The 16,590-nt window shown below is 34.8% G+C and overlaps 1 protein-coding gene across 5 annotated transcripts in view; it reads left to right on the top strand.

Annotated features, from left to right (window-relative positions):
- The first annotated feature begins 1,917 nt into the window (after window positions 1–1,917).
- DNAH8 (dynein axonemal heavy chain 8) overlaps window positions 1,918–16,590 on the top strand; it is a 140,803-nt gene continuing 126,130 nt past the window's right edge. For 2 of the 5 annotated variants that reach the window (XM_061470912.1, XM_061470909.1), the window contains exons 1-13: window positions 1,918–2,162; window positions 2,803–2,937; window positions 4,167–4,251; window positions 4,994–5,142; window positions 6,518–6,707; window positions 7,073–7,236; window positions 8,157–8,333; window positions 8,639–8,752; window positions 11,119–11,226; window positions 12,651–12,752; window positions 14,305–14,451; window positions 15,384–15,581; window positions 16,193–16,269. In XM_061470912.1, the coding sequence (XP_061326896.1) occupies window positions 1,920–2,162; window positions 2,803–2,937; window positions 4,167–4,251; window positions 4,994–5,142; window positions 6,518–6,707; window positions 7,073–7,236; window positions 8,157–8,333; window positions 8,639–8,752; window positions 11,119–11,226; window positions 12,651–12,752; window positions 14,305–14,451; window positions 15,384–15,581; window positions 16,193–16,269 (1,889 nt within the window). In that variant the 5' untranslated portion in view covers window positions 1,918–1,919. Of the gene's footprint in view, window positions 2,163–2,802; window positions 2,938–4,166; window positions 4,252–4,993; window positions 5,143–6,517; window positions 6,708–7,072; window positions 7,237–8,156; window positions 8,334–8,638; window positions 8,753–11,118; window positions 11,227–12,650; window positions 12,753–14,304; window positions 14,452–15,383; window positions 15,582–16,192; window positions 16,270–16,590 lie in introns of those variants that run through there. The other 3 variants (XM_061470910.1, XM_061470913.1, XM_061470914.1) reach the window with 3 other exon arrangements.

Raw genomic sequence — 16,590 nt, 5'->3', positions numbered from 1 at the left:
CTGCTGCGCGTAGGCTTGAGGGTGCGGGACCAGCGCCTGCAGAGGCGCCGATAGCGGGCCCAGCTCGGATGGAGCGGGGATTTGTGACTGTGTTGGTTGGAAACTCGGCTCGGCGCGTTACAGCCCCCTTGTGCGCTCTTTTTGATGGCGCTTGGTATAAACAACTACTCCGTGTCTAAAGAAACTTTCTTTCCGAAAACTCCGCCAGAAAAAAGGGATTGAACACGGTGGGGGGGGGGGATGATAAATAAAAGTACACTTTAATTGAGGTGAAATCGCCTCTGCAATGTAGAATCCGGGATGCGTTTCTCGGTAACTTCCACAGGCGCCATGTAATACCAACCCTGCCAAGAGGATTCACAGCACCGGGCTGCGCTGAGCTCTTCGCTGCCCGTCACGGCCAGCGGGTCGAGCTTTGGCAGGGCCGGGTCTGGTGGGAAGAGGCCTCGAGCCGCGCACCTGGCCCAGCGCCGCCCGGGTGCGGGGACCGCGAGCTCTGCCGCGGCCGTTACGGGCTCCCGTTAACGGCATCCCCGCTAACGGTATTTCATCTGGCCAGAGCCCCGCGGCAGGCGTTGGACCGCATGCCCTGCCTTCTAAAGCGACAGCGGAAGGCGGCTATGCCGTTGGGGGGGTGCTCCCCTCTCCCCGCGTTCTGAGGCATAGCTCTAGCCAGGTCGGTGCCCCTCGCCGCCTGCTTATCTCTACCAAAGCAGAAGTGCCGGTTAAGTCACCTCGGCTTTTCAGAAGATAGCCAGAAGTCAGTATCTCTGGTGCTCCATACTTGGAAATCTTCTGCTTTCCCTCCTGATCCTCCTTCTGAGACTTGTCCTGGAAACCAGACTTCCTTTTCTTGCATAAACAGGTCCTGGAGGCACATCTGTTGTTATAACTAGGATAGGTAGCCGGCTGGAGTTCGTGCTGGTTTTTGGAAAGTGTGAAAACCTCATATGAGCCACCAGGCATCTTGAGTACAGATGTTTAGAGAGTCAAGGAAGATACCAGGATACAATGTAGTCTTTGTTTTTAATGAAAGCCATTTGTTTTTAGTGGCAGTCTCGCCTCTCTCACCTAGAGCTTTAGGAGAAAGTGTCAGCTGCCAAGAGAACCAGTTAAAATGCAGGATTAAAAACCAACCTATTCCAGGTTGAATGTTGACATGGAAAGTACCCCTGCTAACCTTAGAGATGACTAAACCAGTCAGATTAACATGAGTTAATCTAATTTTAAATTTTCCCTGTTTTGTGACTTTGCTGAAGTGTTGCGTTTTTTTTTCTTAGTATTTTTACTTTAAGAAAGAGATTAACATTTTCTGTAACAGGTGATTGCATGCCAGAGTTCAGAGAACCATGCTCACTTAGCTAATTATGGCAAGAATAAGGAGTTAATAGTGCAGCACCAGCAGCCTTTTCATGTCTATCTCACTTCTGCTTTTCTATATCCTGAATCAGGCAATAGCATCTAGGAGGGTATATAACACAATTACATGTATAGCAGGCTGCCCTAAGGCTTCTTAAGAGCTACCCGGTAGTTCCTGATGGTTGTTTTAATCCTTATGGTAATAGTGCTCTGAATAGAATAGTGATTTCTGTGCTTTTGTTTCAGCTGTTACCCTAGGTATAACCTTAGTATATGTCAACATTTGTTTTATAAAATGTTTCTTCCATACAACATCCCTGTGAAACTGAACAAGCTACTTTTTGAGGAAAAATTAGACCTGAAGTAGGGACTTCAGGTATCGCTGTAGTGGTGATTACAGTGCTTTAAGACTAGTCCCTCAGTCCATGTGTAGATTTGAGCACACTGAATAACACATTTAAGTTTATATATATGTATATATTTATAGATAGTTTTGAAAAATCTCTATTGTTGTAAATGGTTTTGGTTTGTTGTTTTTATTTTGTTTTTCAGATTTCAAGATGGAGGGGGCACGAAAAAGATACAGAGAAAGTTTAAGCAGTGGAGAAGCGGCTAGCCCTATTCCCAGTGCAGAGAGTTTTATGCTAGAAGATACTGCATCCAGATCTCTTTGCCTTAGTCAAAACCTAACAAGCTTTTCCTCTTCCCTAGACTCTTTTTCTGCTGCAAGCCGAAAGTTGTCTAGATTTTGCTGGGGCACTGATGGATCTCTGTCCTTGCAAGAAATTTTAAAAGAAAAACAGGTTTAGTATTCAACCATAGGTTTTAAAATAAATTTCTGTTTCTTTTCTCAGTTGACTAAATTCAGTTTGTATTTGTTGTTCCTTTTTTCTTTTTCTTTCTTTTTTGTTTATACTCAGTTCTTTTATTAAATGATTTCTGGTAGAAAATGAGTCTTTGTTTCCTGTGTTTGTAGTATTTTAAGGTTTTATTTTAAAGTAACAGAGGAAGGAAACAGGAGATATTAGCTGAATAATTTACCCTGAAGCAAAGCTGTACCCAGCTTAGTTCCTTCAAATATTTACCCACTCTAGATGCTTTGGTTTTAAATTGATGTTGCTGCCTTTCTGGATTAGTATAATAAATTGAAATATTGATTGTGAAAAATAAAACTAGTTAACATTTCACACAAATATCTTAAAAACTAGTAGTAGTATATTTAATGTTTGCTTTTCTTTGACATACCCTCAGAATTGACTTCACATTTTATAATAATTCTAATAATTCATTCTTATATTAATCTCTGAAAATTTAGATTTTTTTAAGAGCAGGGTAGTTATGTAGTGTACAAGACAAATTTTAGCGTTAGTTGCGAGTTAAGTAGCAGGTCACTCTTGTGGTCACTGTGTATTTTTAACTTGAAAGATGTGTTTAATGCTTTAGGCTCAATACAAAGAAGCAAGAGAAAATCGAAAGACAAAAGTTGATGCTTCCTATAAATACATATTTGAAGTTCTCAGTATCAGGCTAGGTTTAGACTTAGAAACTGTGGAAGAAATGATTTTGGATGCCCCTTCGGTGAGTCTGTCCCATATGTTTGTTGATATGCTTACACAACACAGAGATGCTTTAAGTGTTGACAATCAGCTAACATTTCTTTTTTTAACAGTTTCTAAATGGTATATAGTTTTAGATCACCTTAACTTCATGGGTTTGTTGTTGGTTTTCTTTTTCCTGTCCTGTCACCAGGACCATCTGAAAACTTCTTATGGTTGGAAATTTTCCAGTTTTAGTTTATTTATAAACAGTTTAGACTCCTGAGGCTGTGTCAACATTGTCCTTTAACAAATTCTCATTTAGTAAACTCCCAAATACATGTCATGTCTTTGACATCCATGAGTTAAGTTTTACTCTTTAGAGCATTAGCCTGTCTGTGTATTCAGACAGTGAATGTTCGCACCATGTGGACTGAAAGCTATTTACAGAATAAGTAGACATAGAGACACAGCTCATGTCATGCCTCCTGTGTAAAATCATAGAAGACCAAAAGTTACTTTCTCTTCCTCTCAAGTTGGAGTGCTTTTTGTAGTAGTGAATCTTTTTCTGATTTTTGTCGCTACCCTTTCAGCAGTTTACCATTTTTTCTTTATTCTGGGAGGATTTTTTTCTGTACTTTTCTCAGTTTTAACCCTGTTATTCACTACCGCCTATTAAACAAAATGAAATCGCAGCATGCATTTCTAGAGCTGGCTTGCTTTTAGTTTTTTTATTTTCACATAACATTGTCTTCTCAAAAGAATAAGTTTAAATACTGTCCCACTTGGGTGTCACTCATTTTCCTAACACCATTCATGTCTCCACACTAAAATTCCCAAGTGTGATGTTACTCGTCTTTTACAAATTCATCTTTTACATTTAGGGGTAGAGTAGCAGTAGCAAAGTGTATCAAGTACTGCAGATCTGCTGTGTGTATTTCTAAGTCTGTTATGACTAGTTAACTTTTATTTGATACTTGAGACTTACAGATTCTGTTAGTGACAGCATATCCTTCAGTGTCTCTGCATTACTGGAGAGGACCAAAAACATTAGAGTTATTAGGAACTAGGCCACCTTTGTGAGCAAGATAAGTACTTGAAAGCAATATTTGAAATAATTATAATGTTGTTTTGTAACTCCTCACAGTATTTGAGGATAAACATTACATGCCACTAAAACTTTTAACAGTGGAATGGTCAAATTACTTTTGCTTGTCTTAAGGGCACATAAAAATATTTTGAGTAACAAGTATTTACTTTTTGATTTAACAGTTGGAAGCCTTTAGTTCTTTTTTTGCCAAGAGAGGAAGTAAAGCATTAAAAATTTTCTATCAAGAAGGAGAAGCACCAGGAATAGGTAAATTTTTAATGATGTTAGCAGAGGCAGATACAATTTTGTTTAATGTTTCCAGAATAAAACCTGTTTTTCGCTTGTTCATAATTTTGCAGCCTTCTGCAATGAGGACTGACAATTCATATTTTAAATGTTTGCTTCAAGTCAAATTGTTTAGTTCATTAGAAAGCACTTTGAAAAAACCTGTATGAATTTGCATTTATTACAAATAAATGTTTGAAATAAAAATTTGATTTTTTTTCATTTTCACATGATCAGTAGAGAATTAAAATGTAATGTCTAAAAACCCTAATGATTCTCAAAGCAATTAACATGCTGTTACCTTACCTATTTATAGAATAGTATTTATAAAATAATCAAATTGTATACAGTGATCCCCAGAGGTCCTGAGGGTATTTCATATTTTCTTGTTTTCTTGCTTAGGCGTGATATCTTGCCTCATAGGGTGCATGTGAATAAACAAAGTACCTCAGTCACCAGCAAGTTAACCTAGAATGATGGGCCTGAGCAAATTCCCATTTCAACACAGTACAATGCACCAGATTTGCTTTGTAAGACATTACATCTTTGGTGTAGATTTTTAAATGTGTGGCCGATTACAGCCATGAATTCTGCTGGTTTTCGTTCTCTTAGAAAAGAAGAAAATGAATTATTTCTATGTTGAATTTTATTTCACTATGCTGATTTAATAATTTTATAGTATCCTTGCTTTTAAAAGTAGTAACACGTATTAAATGCTTTTCAGAATGTGGTCGGACAATTCCAGGAGTTGCAAAAGGAAGTAAAATGATGCGATTGTATGTGGATGATACACCAGACAAATTCATAGGACAATGCTTTTTTTTTGTTCGTTTCAAGAATGACAACCCTATAAATGTAAAAACTATACACGAGGTATTCTTTCATACATTAAAAAAAAACAAATACTTCAGAAGTAGCTATTTTGTTTCATTATTTGTTTCACTACTGTCATATAACTAAAGTTTCTGGTAACTGTTTTTTGAATGTTAAGCTATTCACATGCTCTTTGCTTTGCTTTTTGGGTAGACAGTGAATAGCTTTATTACTTCAGCAAATACTAGGCTATCTTGTGAATTCAGTGTTTTACAGGACTTTTGCTAAAGTCAGCATTTAGGTTAATTTCTCCTTGCTATTTTTGAAGAGTTTAATGCTGCTAAGTACATTTTAGATGTCATCAAAATCTTTAAGGTAGAAGGACTCACTGAGAAGACTTTATTGCAAATACCAGGAGAGGAAAAGTTTACTTGTACCTTTTTATTTTATGTGTCTTTGAATGCGTGAAATGCACATTTATCGTATGTAGATTATGTAGCATGGGTTTTTCTGCTTTACAAGACAAATTCTTAGATGAGCATGGGGTTTGTTCTCAGTTATCACTACACATCATAATACTTGTGCTGAAGGGATTGTAAATTGATTAGAATCAGCCCTGTATTTGTATCTTCTAATTAATATAATTTGAAATTCTTCAGACAGAAAAGCCATTACTAATTTATATACTTTATATTTTATATTTAAAATATTTTATTTCTTTTTGAAGCTAAGAAAAGAGTAAAGCACTATTAGAAGTAAGAGATAAGATCTGTCGTTATCAAGAGTCTCAATATTGGTCATAAATATTACTCTTCCATTAAATTCATTGAAGTGATGAGAAATTTATGTTTAGGAAGTTTGTTATATGAAGTATGTTAACATTTGCTGACTTGAAGGACAGTTAAAATGTTGGAATATTAAATATAGTCAGAACTTGTAAAGTTTAGTTTTGGAGAGTAGACAATAATTTAATCTGATCCATAGCAATATACCTTCATGTACATAATAGCTTCTAAAATACTTTCAGATATGTACATTCAGAGCATTTTTGCTACTTACATCTTTTTACTCAGTTCCTAATGGTAGATGGGGACATTTAGAATATTTTTAATTGTGTACTATTTTAAAATTTCCAAACTTCTGTGTGATAGGGAAATAACTAAAATTATGAAATAATAATGAAATTATGAAAATGTAACCGGACAGCATTTTATAACTGTATTAAATTATTGTTGACTTGCATTTTTTAATTGAAAACAGAATCTTATGGTCATGGGGGAGGTATCAGTATTTTGAAAGGATTTTGTCTCCTTAAGTTAAAGTTTTCATTGGCGCATTGGAGTGCCTTTATAAAAAAAAAAAAAAGCACAGATTTTACATGACTCTTTCAATCCTAAATTACTGCATTACTAACAATCATTTGGTTACAATGCAGGATATATTCTTTGGTGTTTTGGATGCCACTGAAGGACTCCTACGTGGAGTTAAGAATATGATACAAAAGATTTTTCTCCCTGCCATCCTCAAAACAAGTAATTGGGGTGCTTTAAGTCAGAGCAAAAAGGATACAAAAACCAAACAGAACTTCGTGGAAACAATTAAGAGATACATTTCATTTCTAGAGGGTAAGCATTGCATTTAGGAAGCGGCCAAACTAGAGGAATTCTCCTTAAGAAATTCCATTTAAAGGCTGTAACACATAGGTATGGAACTTTTCACATTCTGCAAGGAAGAATTAAATGATCAATTACTTGCATAATAAATACATGGGTAGATTATTTACTGAAGAAAACATTGATATATTGCTTTTAGGAAGAAACACCTAATATATAGTAATTTTCTGCTTTATATGAGTCCAGTAAAATGGCTGTTATGTTGAAATAACAGTGACTGCAGAATATTCCCAAATTTCAGTTGCTTACACAGGCAGAAATTAATTTTAAAGTCTTAATTGGTCTGGCTTTGCAATCACTTTATTTTTTTTTCCCAGGGGCTATGATAAGCATTGAAGGAACTGTTGAGTTGGAAGTAACAGATTACATTAATTTTTCTCAACTCCAGTCCTTTGAGAAAGTAGCTGCAGCAGCTAATAATCCTGATGAGGTTCACCAGCTAGAGGAAGTACTTATGATATGGTATAGACAAATTGAGCAGGTAGGTTGTTATTTTAACACTTCAATCCAATATGGAGATAGATATTTATATGAGACTTGCATGAAGTTAGATGAAGACTTCAGCTGCATTACCACCTGAGTAATACAAGTGCTTCACTTCTATGCATAAGTAGGTAGTCTGTAAGCCCTACGAACTTACAGTCTAGCAAGAGTAAGGGTTTCTGAACAGCTGATACAAAAAAAGTAAGAAGAAGAGAACAGAAGGATGCAGGAGTTATAACACTGGTGAGGACCGCACTGTGTACAGTTAGGTATACTCTATGCATATTACCTGTTAATTTTCTGCTGCCAGTCATGCTATGCGATACTGCTCTTACAAAGATCTTTGACCTGGCCCAGTAGGGCATTTATCCTGTGTAAATCTTCCTGTGGGGTAAGGTCTCAGAAATTAGTGTCTGAGACTTCTGTGATAAAGCACAGAACCCTTTGTCAAAGTACACAGTCTGTGTAGACTGGGACATGCTCTACTTATAAAGGCATACTGTGTTTAGTGGTTTTAGCTCACGAGAATAAAAATGTAAAAGATATATAATGCATTTATCAACATACAAATGAGTACATTTTTGACATTGATATTTAATGTTTTTGTTAAAATAGTTCAAGTTTTTTACATGTGAAGTTATATTTGGCGCATTTCAATCCATATATTCTGATTAAAGAAAAATACAGGTGTATGCAGAGATTCACCCTTTTAATGACATCAGTTAAACATATTAGTTTCCTTCTTTTCAGTTTAAGAATATGATTAAGTGCAGTTCAGACCTCGGTTCCAATTTGGAAAAAGTATCCTTTTTCATGTGTCTATAACTGCAAATATGTTCCTTTTTAGCATCCTCAGTGTTTCATTTCTTCTTCTTCTTTTTTTTTCCTTTTTTTTTTTTTTTTCCAAATTGGTTGTAGGTTCTGATTGAGAGTAAGCAGATGAGGAGAGAAGCTGATAATTCAGGTCCACTGACTGAACTACAGCACTGGAAATCTATGTCTGCTAAATTAAATTCTATTATTGAGCAGATCAAAGGACCAGACTGCAAAGCTGTCGTTAATGTGCTGAATGTTGGACATTCTAAAGTACTACAGGTAATTTTTTTTATGTTGTTTTTTGCTGTAGTGGACAAAGCTTGCAATATTTATTTTGTTTCATTGCACCCTAGAGAGGTTTCCTGAGAAGAATTGAGAGGAAAATTTAGGTATGATGCTGGTGTGCATAATATACTAAGAGAAAGAACTAGACATTCAGACAAAATTATCATAAATGAAAGTAGCTTTTATTGCCTGGTTTGACAATGGCTTTTAAAAATTAATTTACCAAGATTTACTTCTGGCAAATCAGTGCAAGTTAAAGATATAGTTTGAGGTTTTTTACAGTACTGTTTTCCCTTTAGATGTGGCGAGAGTTAGAAGCCAGAATCACAGATGCAGCAAATGAAGCAAAAGATAATGTGAAATACTTAGGCATACTTGAAAAAGTTTGTCAGCCCCTTTATAACTATGACCTTGTAAGTATGTCTTTCATCATTTTTAAGCATAGTTTAGGTATCTACATAGAATGCCCAGAGCAAAAGAGATCTTGTTTGTATTTGCTTGAATTTTCATCATGTCACTTTCTATTTTTTCTGATTTTTTCTAAACACGTGTCAAGCTAAATGTTAAAGCATTAGTTTACTGTGCATTACATAAAATATGATATTTTAAAATACACATTAAATATAAGCACACATGATTTCCTAGTAAGTCAGTCCTGCTGCAATATTATTTTTAATGTGAGCTAAAACAGATACGTATTTTATAGTACAAGAGTCTCAAAATATGTCTTTCAATGAAAATTCCATATGTCAATGAATAATCACCCATCTGTAACCAAAGTACCAAAAATTCGGTTATGTAGAGCATAATGAACCTAATGACGTCCCAAATGAGTAAAATAATATTTTGATATTAAAAGCAGTATTAGGCACTTCTATTTGCAGAAGAACCAGCTACTCAGAAATTAAATAATTGGTTGCCCATGTGTATTAACAGTTAATTATTATAAGAGATACAAATTTCTAATGATTGTTGCAGAATAGGATGGAAGGAGGAAATACCCTAGGAAAAGTTGCATGTTCTGCTTTAGTTTTTAGTACTCCATGTTTTGTCCTACATGCCTCCTGTCCTCTGTCAGGAAGTGTTGAGTTTCTTCTGAATTTCTGGCAGCTTAGGATCCTACTACAGAATTTTAACTGGGGGAAAGCAAAAAAGACTGTGATACTGTATGACGTAAAGCTGATACTGCATGGAATAGTAGAAGAGGGGGGAAAAAGGAGCAGTATTATTAAGCTGTTTACCTTCAGCTTTTCAGAGTATCACTAGAGGGTGCCAGGTACCAGGCCATAGTGATGAGCTGCTTTGTAGGTGTCATGAAGATAAAACTTCTGTTATCTTAAACATAGACAGACATTTGGAAATGCATTAAAAATTTCATTATCTTACTAATACAGGATAGTTAATTATAGTTCTTGATTTAGTTGGGGAAAATGTTGATACATCTGTATTTCTGTTTCGTCTCCTAAAACATTGAGATCAAGATAATTTAGGTAGGATTTTCTATGGTATTCAACTTGAAAATAGTTATATACAAGTTAAATATATTCTGTATTAATAAAGAACTACATTTTGGATCGAGTTGAATTTAATATCTGATGCTGAAAAGTATTTTAAATATTAGTGGCTTGGGAATGGGTTACCTGCAGATTTAATATGATATTTAGTATGTGCATCAATACAGCATTTAGTGAATGCAGTATCACACATAGTCACATTTGTAGCTGAAGTGGGTTACTATATGAAAATTTTGACTGTATGTATAAGCTGGGGCTTTGAATCTGTACAGTTCGCTATGCAGGAGTTTGCGTTGGTTGTTTTGGTGAAGGATTAAAAAAAACTCAGTAGACTCAGACTCTCCTGATTCCATTCTGGGAAGTGGGGTGACCGACACTGAGGGTTGTTTTTATACCTTTCTTTCGCACTCTTCTGCCAGATACAAATGCCTGCTGTATCTATACACAGTACTAGTGTGCTTTATGCAGCCAAAAGTTAATTCCAGAAGCCTGGCTTCTCTGAGGGGTGACAATCAAAATTACTTTTTCTTAATGTTGAGAATTGCAAATCGGATTAAGTCACTGGTAATGAATTATCATTTTTAACTCTGTTTTCCTCTTCCAAAATACTTTGGAAGTGATCGAATTGTGCAGTGCTTCTAATACTGTGGTTTGATTTTAATAATGTGAACAATTATTTCATGAATTGTGTGAAAGATTTAGATGTTTCATATGTTGACTGAATTAGGTACTCTAGTGAAATTAACATTGTGACAATTACTTCATGAGTTCTGTGAAATGTTTGAATGGAACGTTTTATGTTATGATTGCTATCACAACGTGATAGCAGAGTGCATTTAGCAGCTGTTCTTGAAGTAAAATAAAAGTGTTAATCACAACCACTGTCATCTGCCAGAAGAATACTTCTTTTATAACAAAAAATGCAACTTGTACTTTTTGAATCAGTTTGATTTTGATCATCAAAATAGCACATTAAAATATCAGTAGCAATGCCTTTTAATTTGATTTCTCACCAAATCATCAATGAGTTTTATTGTTCTTATTAGTTGAAGTTTAAAAATATATTGAGTGTGATTAGCTGCTGTTTTTTGTGTTGTTTATTTATTTATTTTTTCAATACAAAACCTTTTGATGCGATGCTATGGCATTTTGAAGATTGGTTCATGTGATTTAGGGAAAAATGTAATTTAGAAGTTGTCAATAGAGTAAAAATATTGTTGCTAAGACTACAAAATAATTTATTTTTCTAAAAACTTTGCTTTAAGGTGTCAGTGATACATGGAATACCAAACTTAGTAAATGCTATACAAATGATTCACCGTCTTTCAAGATATTACAATACTTCTGAGAGAATAACATCATTGTTTATAAAGGTAAACATATGAGGTATAATAGTCATTATAAAAATGTAATTTTTTTCAGGAAACAAACTCATTTTGTTAAAATCAGTAGGATGTTTGTTAAAAAATGGTAAAAAATAGTAGGTGTCTGCATGGGAAATGAAGTAGAATTGATCAGGAGAAGATAGAACTTGGATCAGAGACTTGTCTTCTGGAAGGAACTTTGGTGTTATTCTTGGTTCAGCAAAATTTATTTTTTTTTATCTTCTTGATTAATCTTCAGATCTGAATTAATCTTCTCAGTTGCTTCCTAAATCACTGAATCCAAAAAGATTCTTTCATTATCTGCCTTGAAGACTTAATTGGATCATCAATCTGCCTAGGCTATTACTCCAAAAGGTGTGAAAGACAAAAAGTTCCTGTTTCCAGAAGCATGTCATACTTGAATAGTTAATTGAATCTGAGATCATAAACTTTGCCATCTTAAACAGAAAATTAAGACCATCTAGGTACTTATACCAGTGTCTTTTGTAGAATCCAGGTATTCACTGCCGGAAAAGATTGTTTGTGTAATGGTTTTAGAGCAAAGAAATCCTGCATAACTAAAAGACTTTGGTAAACACAGAGGGGAAGTTCATAGTAGACCCTCATTGCACCACTTTTTTATGTGCTTTTGTGAGGCTATATTTATCCGTGGCTTTGGCTGGTTTGCGTTCATCAGATCTTAGTTACGGATTATGCAGCAATGTTTATATTGCCTGTTACATAATTGTTTTTATGTTTGCATATTGAAGCATGCTATAGTCTATGTAATAGTCTAAGGCATTGAGCATTTTACTACAGAGGCTAATAACAAGCTGCTTACATGAAGCTGTAGAAAAGAAATAGCAAAGGAAAAGCTCTATTCTAATCCAGTGGCTTGAGTTCCCCCTTACTGTATGCTTTCATTTAAAGATCATGAGAGGTGATGCTGGAGGTCCTATCTGCAACTTCACCGGTTCTTGTATTACAGTGTGAGGCTGCCTTTGGTGCAGTAGTTTTCAGTCATTATTCAGTTAGGAATTCTTAAGACCTGCTTACAATAATCTTGTGTGTCAGAAGAACTGTTTTGAATTGTTCACATTATTTAGTAGCCGAAATAGATTGTATATAATACAATATACAAAATACCTGTAGCTATTCTCCAAAGTATGTTTTCTGCATCTGCATTCACTGCCATACTCCTCTTTCTCTCTCTGTCATTACAAACTTTGGATTTTTGTGGTTAAGTAGAATGTTCTCTCCTTAGGATGTTTGTCATGTATATTACATATATTAGCCACTCTTATTGCCATAATTGAAATTTATCCAAACTCTGATAGTACTAGGACAGGTATGTGGGAATTTTGTTAGATTTTGCATAATAGGCATATCTACTTTAAACTTGAGACCTACTTGTTTTCATTTGTCTGTGTTAGGTTACAAATCAAATGGTAACATCTTGTAGAGCATATATTACAAATAGTGGCTTGACTCGTGTCTGGGATCAGGAGACATCAACAGTCATTGGAAAAATTAAGGTTTGTATTTTGGCATTTTATTATTTACCTCTCAAACCTATTGATTATCTATCAGTATGCACAAGGAAGCAAGTATCAAGTATTTCACATCTCTTTACTGCTTTATTTCGTGATGCATTGACTGTTTTCCAATTTTTTAGCTCATGGGCATTTGTTGAAATGAGAATGGCCTCATCTATATCAGGGTGGTCTGTCACTGACCTTGAAATTGTCATCTTCACTATGTATGTCCCCAAGGAATTTTGTCATCCTGCATAATTCACATTCTTTCCTTTTTAAGGTATCTGATATAGTACCATCGCCCTCTACCATGGGGAACCTGGCATCTGAATAGACCTCCATTTGTTTAGTAGTAGCTCATTTCAAGTTTTCTTTGGTATACCATGAAAGCTCACTGCAAAGAGATTCTTCCTTTTCTTCAGCTGATGGTGACATATTAAGAACAAATTAAGCATATGCAATACACCATGGCAAAATATTTCTAGCTGTGGGGTTACTGATTGCCAATGCTGACCCAGTTTCCGTCTTTTCCTTTCTTAGACCTCAGCTACTGACTTCCTATCTTATCCAGAAAGGCATAGAATTTCAGTCCTTTAAAATTTATGTCCAGAGGTACGGAGGAAAATGTATTGAATGTATCTTCTCTGACCTTGCAGGATGATATGATTCTGATAATTTGTCTGTTTTATTGAGGTCATCTTGTTATACAGCAAATAAGCCCTCATTATTCTATGAAAGAAATATAAGCACAGTTTCTAATCATGGTGATCAGTCTTTGTTCTAGTGTCTGTATATTCTTGAAGATCTGACAATTCCTTTCAATTAGCATCTTTTTTCATTTTCTGTAATTCATAAGCAATTGTTGTATATACCTATATATTCAGACAGTCTGATGACTGCCAGTATATTCTGGAGGAATCTGCTTTCTGTTTTCCAACAGCTGACAGAAGATTTTGTATCCCCATGATTATAGAGTTAGAGTTTACACTTCTTACCATTTATTATTTTTACATCTGATAAAGTCTTAGTAATTTAAGTAAGTAATCAACTGAAAAAGATTATTTTTCAATCTCACTTTAACTCTTGTCAGCATACACAAAGTTGTATAACCAATTTCCTCGAAGTCCCGTGGCAGTTCTAAGCAGACTACACTTTTATGCCAAATTCCGTTCGTACCCAGGGGACAGTCTGTCTGACTGTTCTTAATTAAGCTAATGGCTTTTGATATTTAAATGTCTCCTTTAGAGCTCTTTGCTGGCCTTTAAACCACTCTTTCCTTTAAGAAGAACTAAAATTTTCATGTTAATTTTTTTGTGACTTACTTCCTAGCATTAAATCTTTCACTGTACTGAACTGTTCTGTGCTGGTAAGTTGCAAATATTTGTAACACATACTGAAAGAAAACCTCTGTATGTAAGTCCTTATCCCCTGTTGACTGAAACTAGATTCAGTGATAATTAACCACTTTGGAAAGACAGTAGGTTTGAGTTCTGCAGTCTTTTACCCATAAACATAGCATAATGAATATAGTATTTATTCCCTCATTTTTTAGGACTGCATGTTTTTATTGAAAGAATATCAGAAATGCTTTCATGAAACAAAGCAAGAGATTTTGGAAACTCTAGGAGAAAAGTCATTTGAAGTATCAGAAATGCACATTTTTGGACAATCTGAGGCTTTTTGTAGGAAATTAGAAAAAGTGAGTATACTATGTGCTGTTATTATCAGTAAAGAAGGGCCTCTCCAACAGCAGTTTACAAGGTTGATACCTGTCAACATACATGCTCTTAATCATCCAGTGAAAGAGTTTGTAACTCTTTATTGAGAGAAATTAGGCACTTCCACAGAGTAAGTCGTTCCAATACTCTAGGCAATTACATCACAATGTCCTTCTGAAATTGTCAATTTCTTTGTGTTACCGTGGAGAGAAGGAGCCCATCTGATCTAGACTTAGATCACTATTTTAGGAGATTTTAAAATAGTGAAAAATAACACACTTTTCTCTTTTGAATGGTGTTCAAAGATATTAATAATCCTGTTATTACCAAAGACAGTTCTTCAGATGATTCTCTGCGTGGTTTGGTCCTAACACTTAGCTTGGTAATCCAATGAAAGGATTTTAACCTAGTAATCGTAGAGTGAAATAGATAGTGCTTCTTGGTGCACAATAAGGTCAGATAGAGATAAGAGGGTAATGGGGCAGTCATCAGAGGGTAGGAATTTTGTGAGTTAATGATGTTTTTCTTTATCATGCAGTATAAATACTAATCTGTATGTGTGGGGTTTTTTTATTCTGTGAAATCTGTGTCATCAGTGTGCATATGTCATGTTTTAACTTTTTCCATATTACCCTGTTGAATCTAACAGTTGAATGTAAAACAGAAACCTTTCACTATCAAGAAAAATGAAGATAATTTTATTTTGTACTGGGTTGTAATGGGAACTGATGTTGAAAACTGAATTAATCATGCTCTGTTGAAGATACCTGACTTAGAAGCTCAGAAGCAACACATTTCTGGATGCCGTAATTAGAGAAGTGGCTCTTACATATTTTATTTTACTCAGGTTGCAGTTTATAGAGTAAGTAGCAAATACTTCATTCTGAGTATGAATATAATACTTATATTTCAGATTACAGAGATGATAACTATAGTACAGACTTTTAATTCACTGAGTCTGTCTACCATTGAAGGGATAGATATTATGGCAGTAGAATTCAAAAATATCTACCAAAGTGTTCAAAAGAAACAATATGACATTCTTGATCCACGAAAAACAGACTTTGATGTGGATTTTGTGGACTTCCTCATGAAAGTTGAAGGTTTAAAGGTAAGTAATACTGCTACCCATAACTTATTCAGGGAAGAATGTCATCACAACTTATTTAGTATTTCCCCATCTGTTAGTGAGACTTTGGACTTTGAATAGATTACATTGATTTTCTTCCAAAGAGCTTAAATTTGGGGGGTTTGCTTTGGTTTGTTTGTTGTTTGGTTTTGGTTTTTTTCTGTCCAGAGAGCAGCTTTTTCCATTTTTCTCCTCTTTCCAAAGTCAGATGTAAAATATACAGTCCTCACTGAAAATCATCACCCTGCAGCCAAAATGTCAAAAATTAGAGACCTGACAGAATGATTTATATGGAGGTGGTTTATAAGCCTAGAGACACGTGGTTAGATTTTGGGCATAACAAATCTACAACTGTTCTCAATATGTTATTTGATTCTTTGCTAAAGTTGTGTAGCATTTTAATACATTACTTGACTAACACTAGCTATTTATTGATTACATTAAGCATAGACCAGTAAAGGCTGCCGGTTTGTGCTTTAAGCAGTCACATTTTTAAATGATACTATGCTAAGGAATTATCAAACATCAAAATACCAATCAAAAATCAAACATCAGTATGACCAGGAAAACTATACTAAGTTTTATATTTTTAGATGCAGATACAGACATTTATGCGTACTTGTTTTGGGAGAATTTTGTCTTCACAACATGCACTTCAGTTACTTCAAAGGTATTGGCAATTATGTTTTAAAATATTTTAAAGTAACTTCAAAGTATTGATTGGCACAGTTTAAATAACACAGCTATTTTAGAACTAAGGGCCTAATAAGGAATTTTTCATTATTGGTGTTCTGCACCATGTAATCATAATAAAAGATGGTTTTTTTTAGCTTTCTTATAGGAATCAATATATTCTCCTGTTTCTTAATGTCATTGCAGTTTATTTTGTATGTACAAGAGGATGCTAAATTAAAAACCTAAAAAACCCACATTGGTAACAGCAATAAGAAAACTCACCAGGGCAGAACTTTTCAACTTGCTTAAGTCTGCT

The sequence above is a fragment of the Pezoporus flaviventris genome, unplaced genomic scaffold (genome assembly GCF_033815535.1).
Source record: "Pezoporus flaviventris isolate CSIRO_AGI_PZ_B2104156 unplaced genomic scaffold, CSIRO_AGI_Pfla_v1 ptg000066l, whole genome shotgun sequence".
NCBI lineage: Eukaryota > Metazoa > Chordata > Aves > Psittaciformes > Psittacidae > Pezoporus > Pezoporus flaviventris.
The sequence above is the reverse complement of the archived record's forward strand: the minus strand, read 5'-3'. Positions and strand labels throughout refer to the sequence as shown.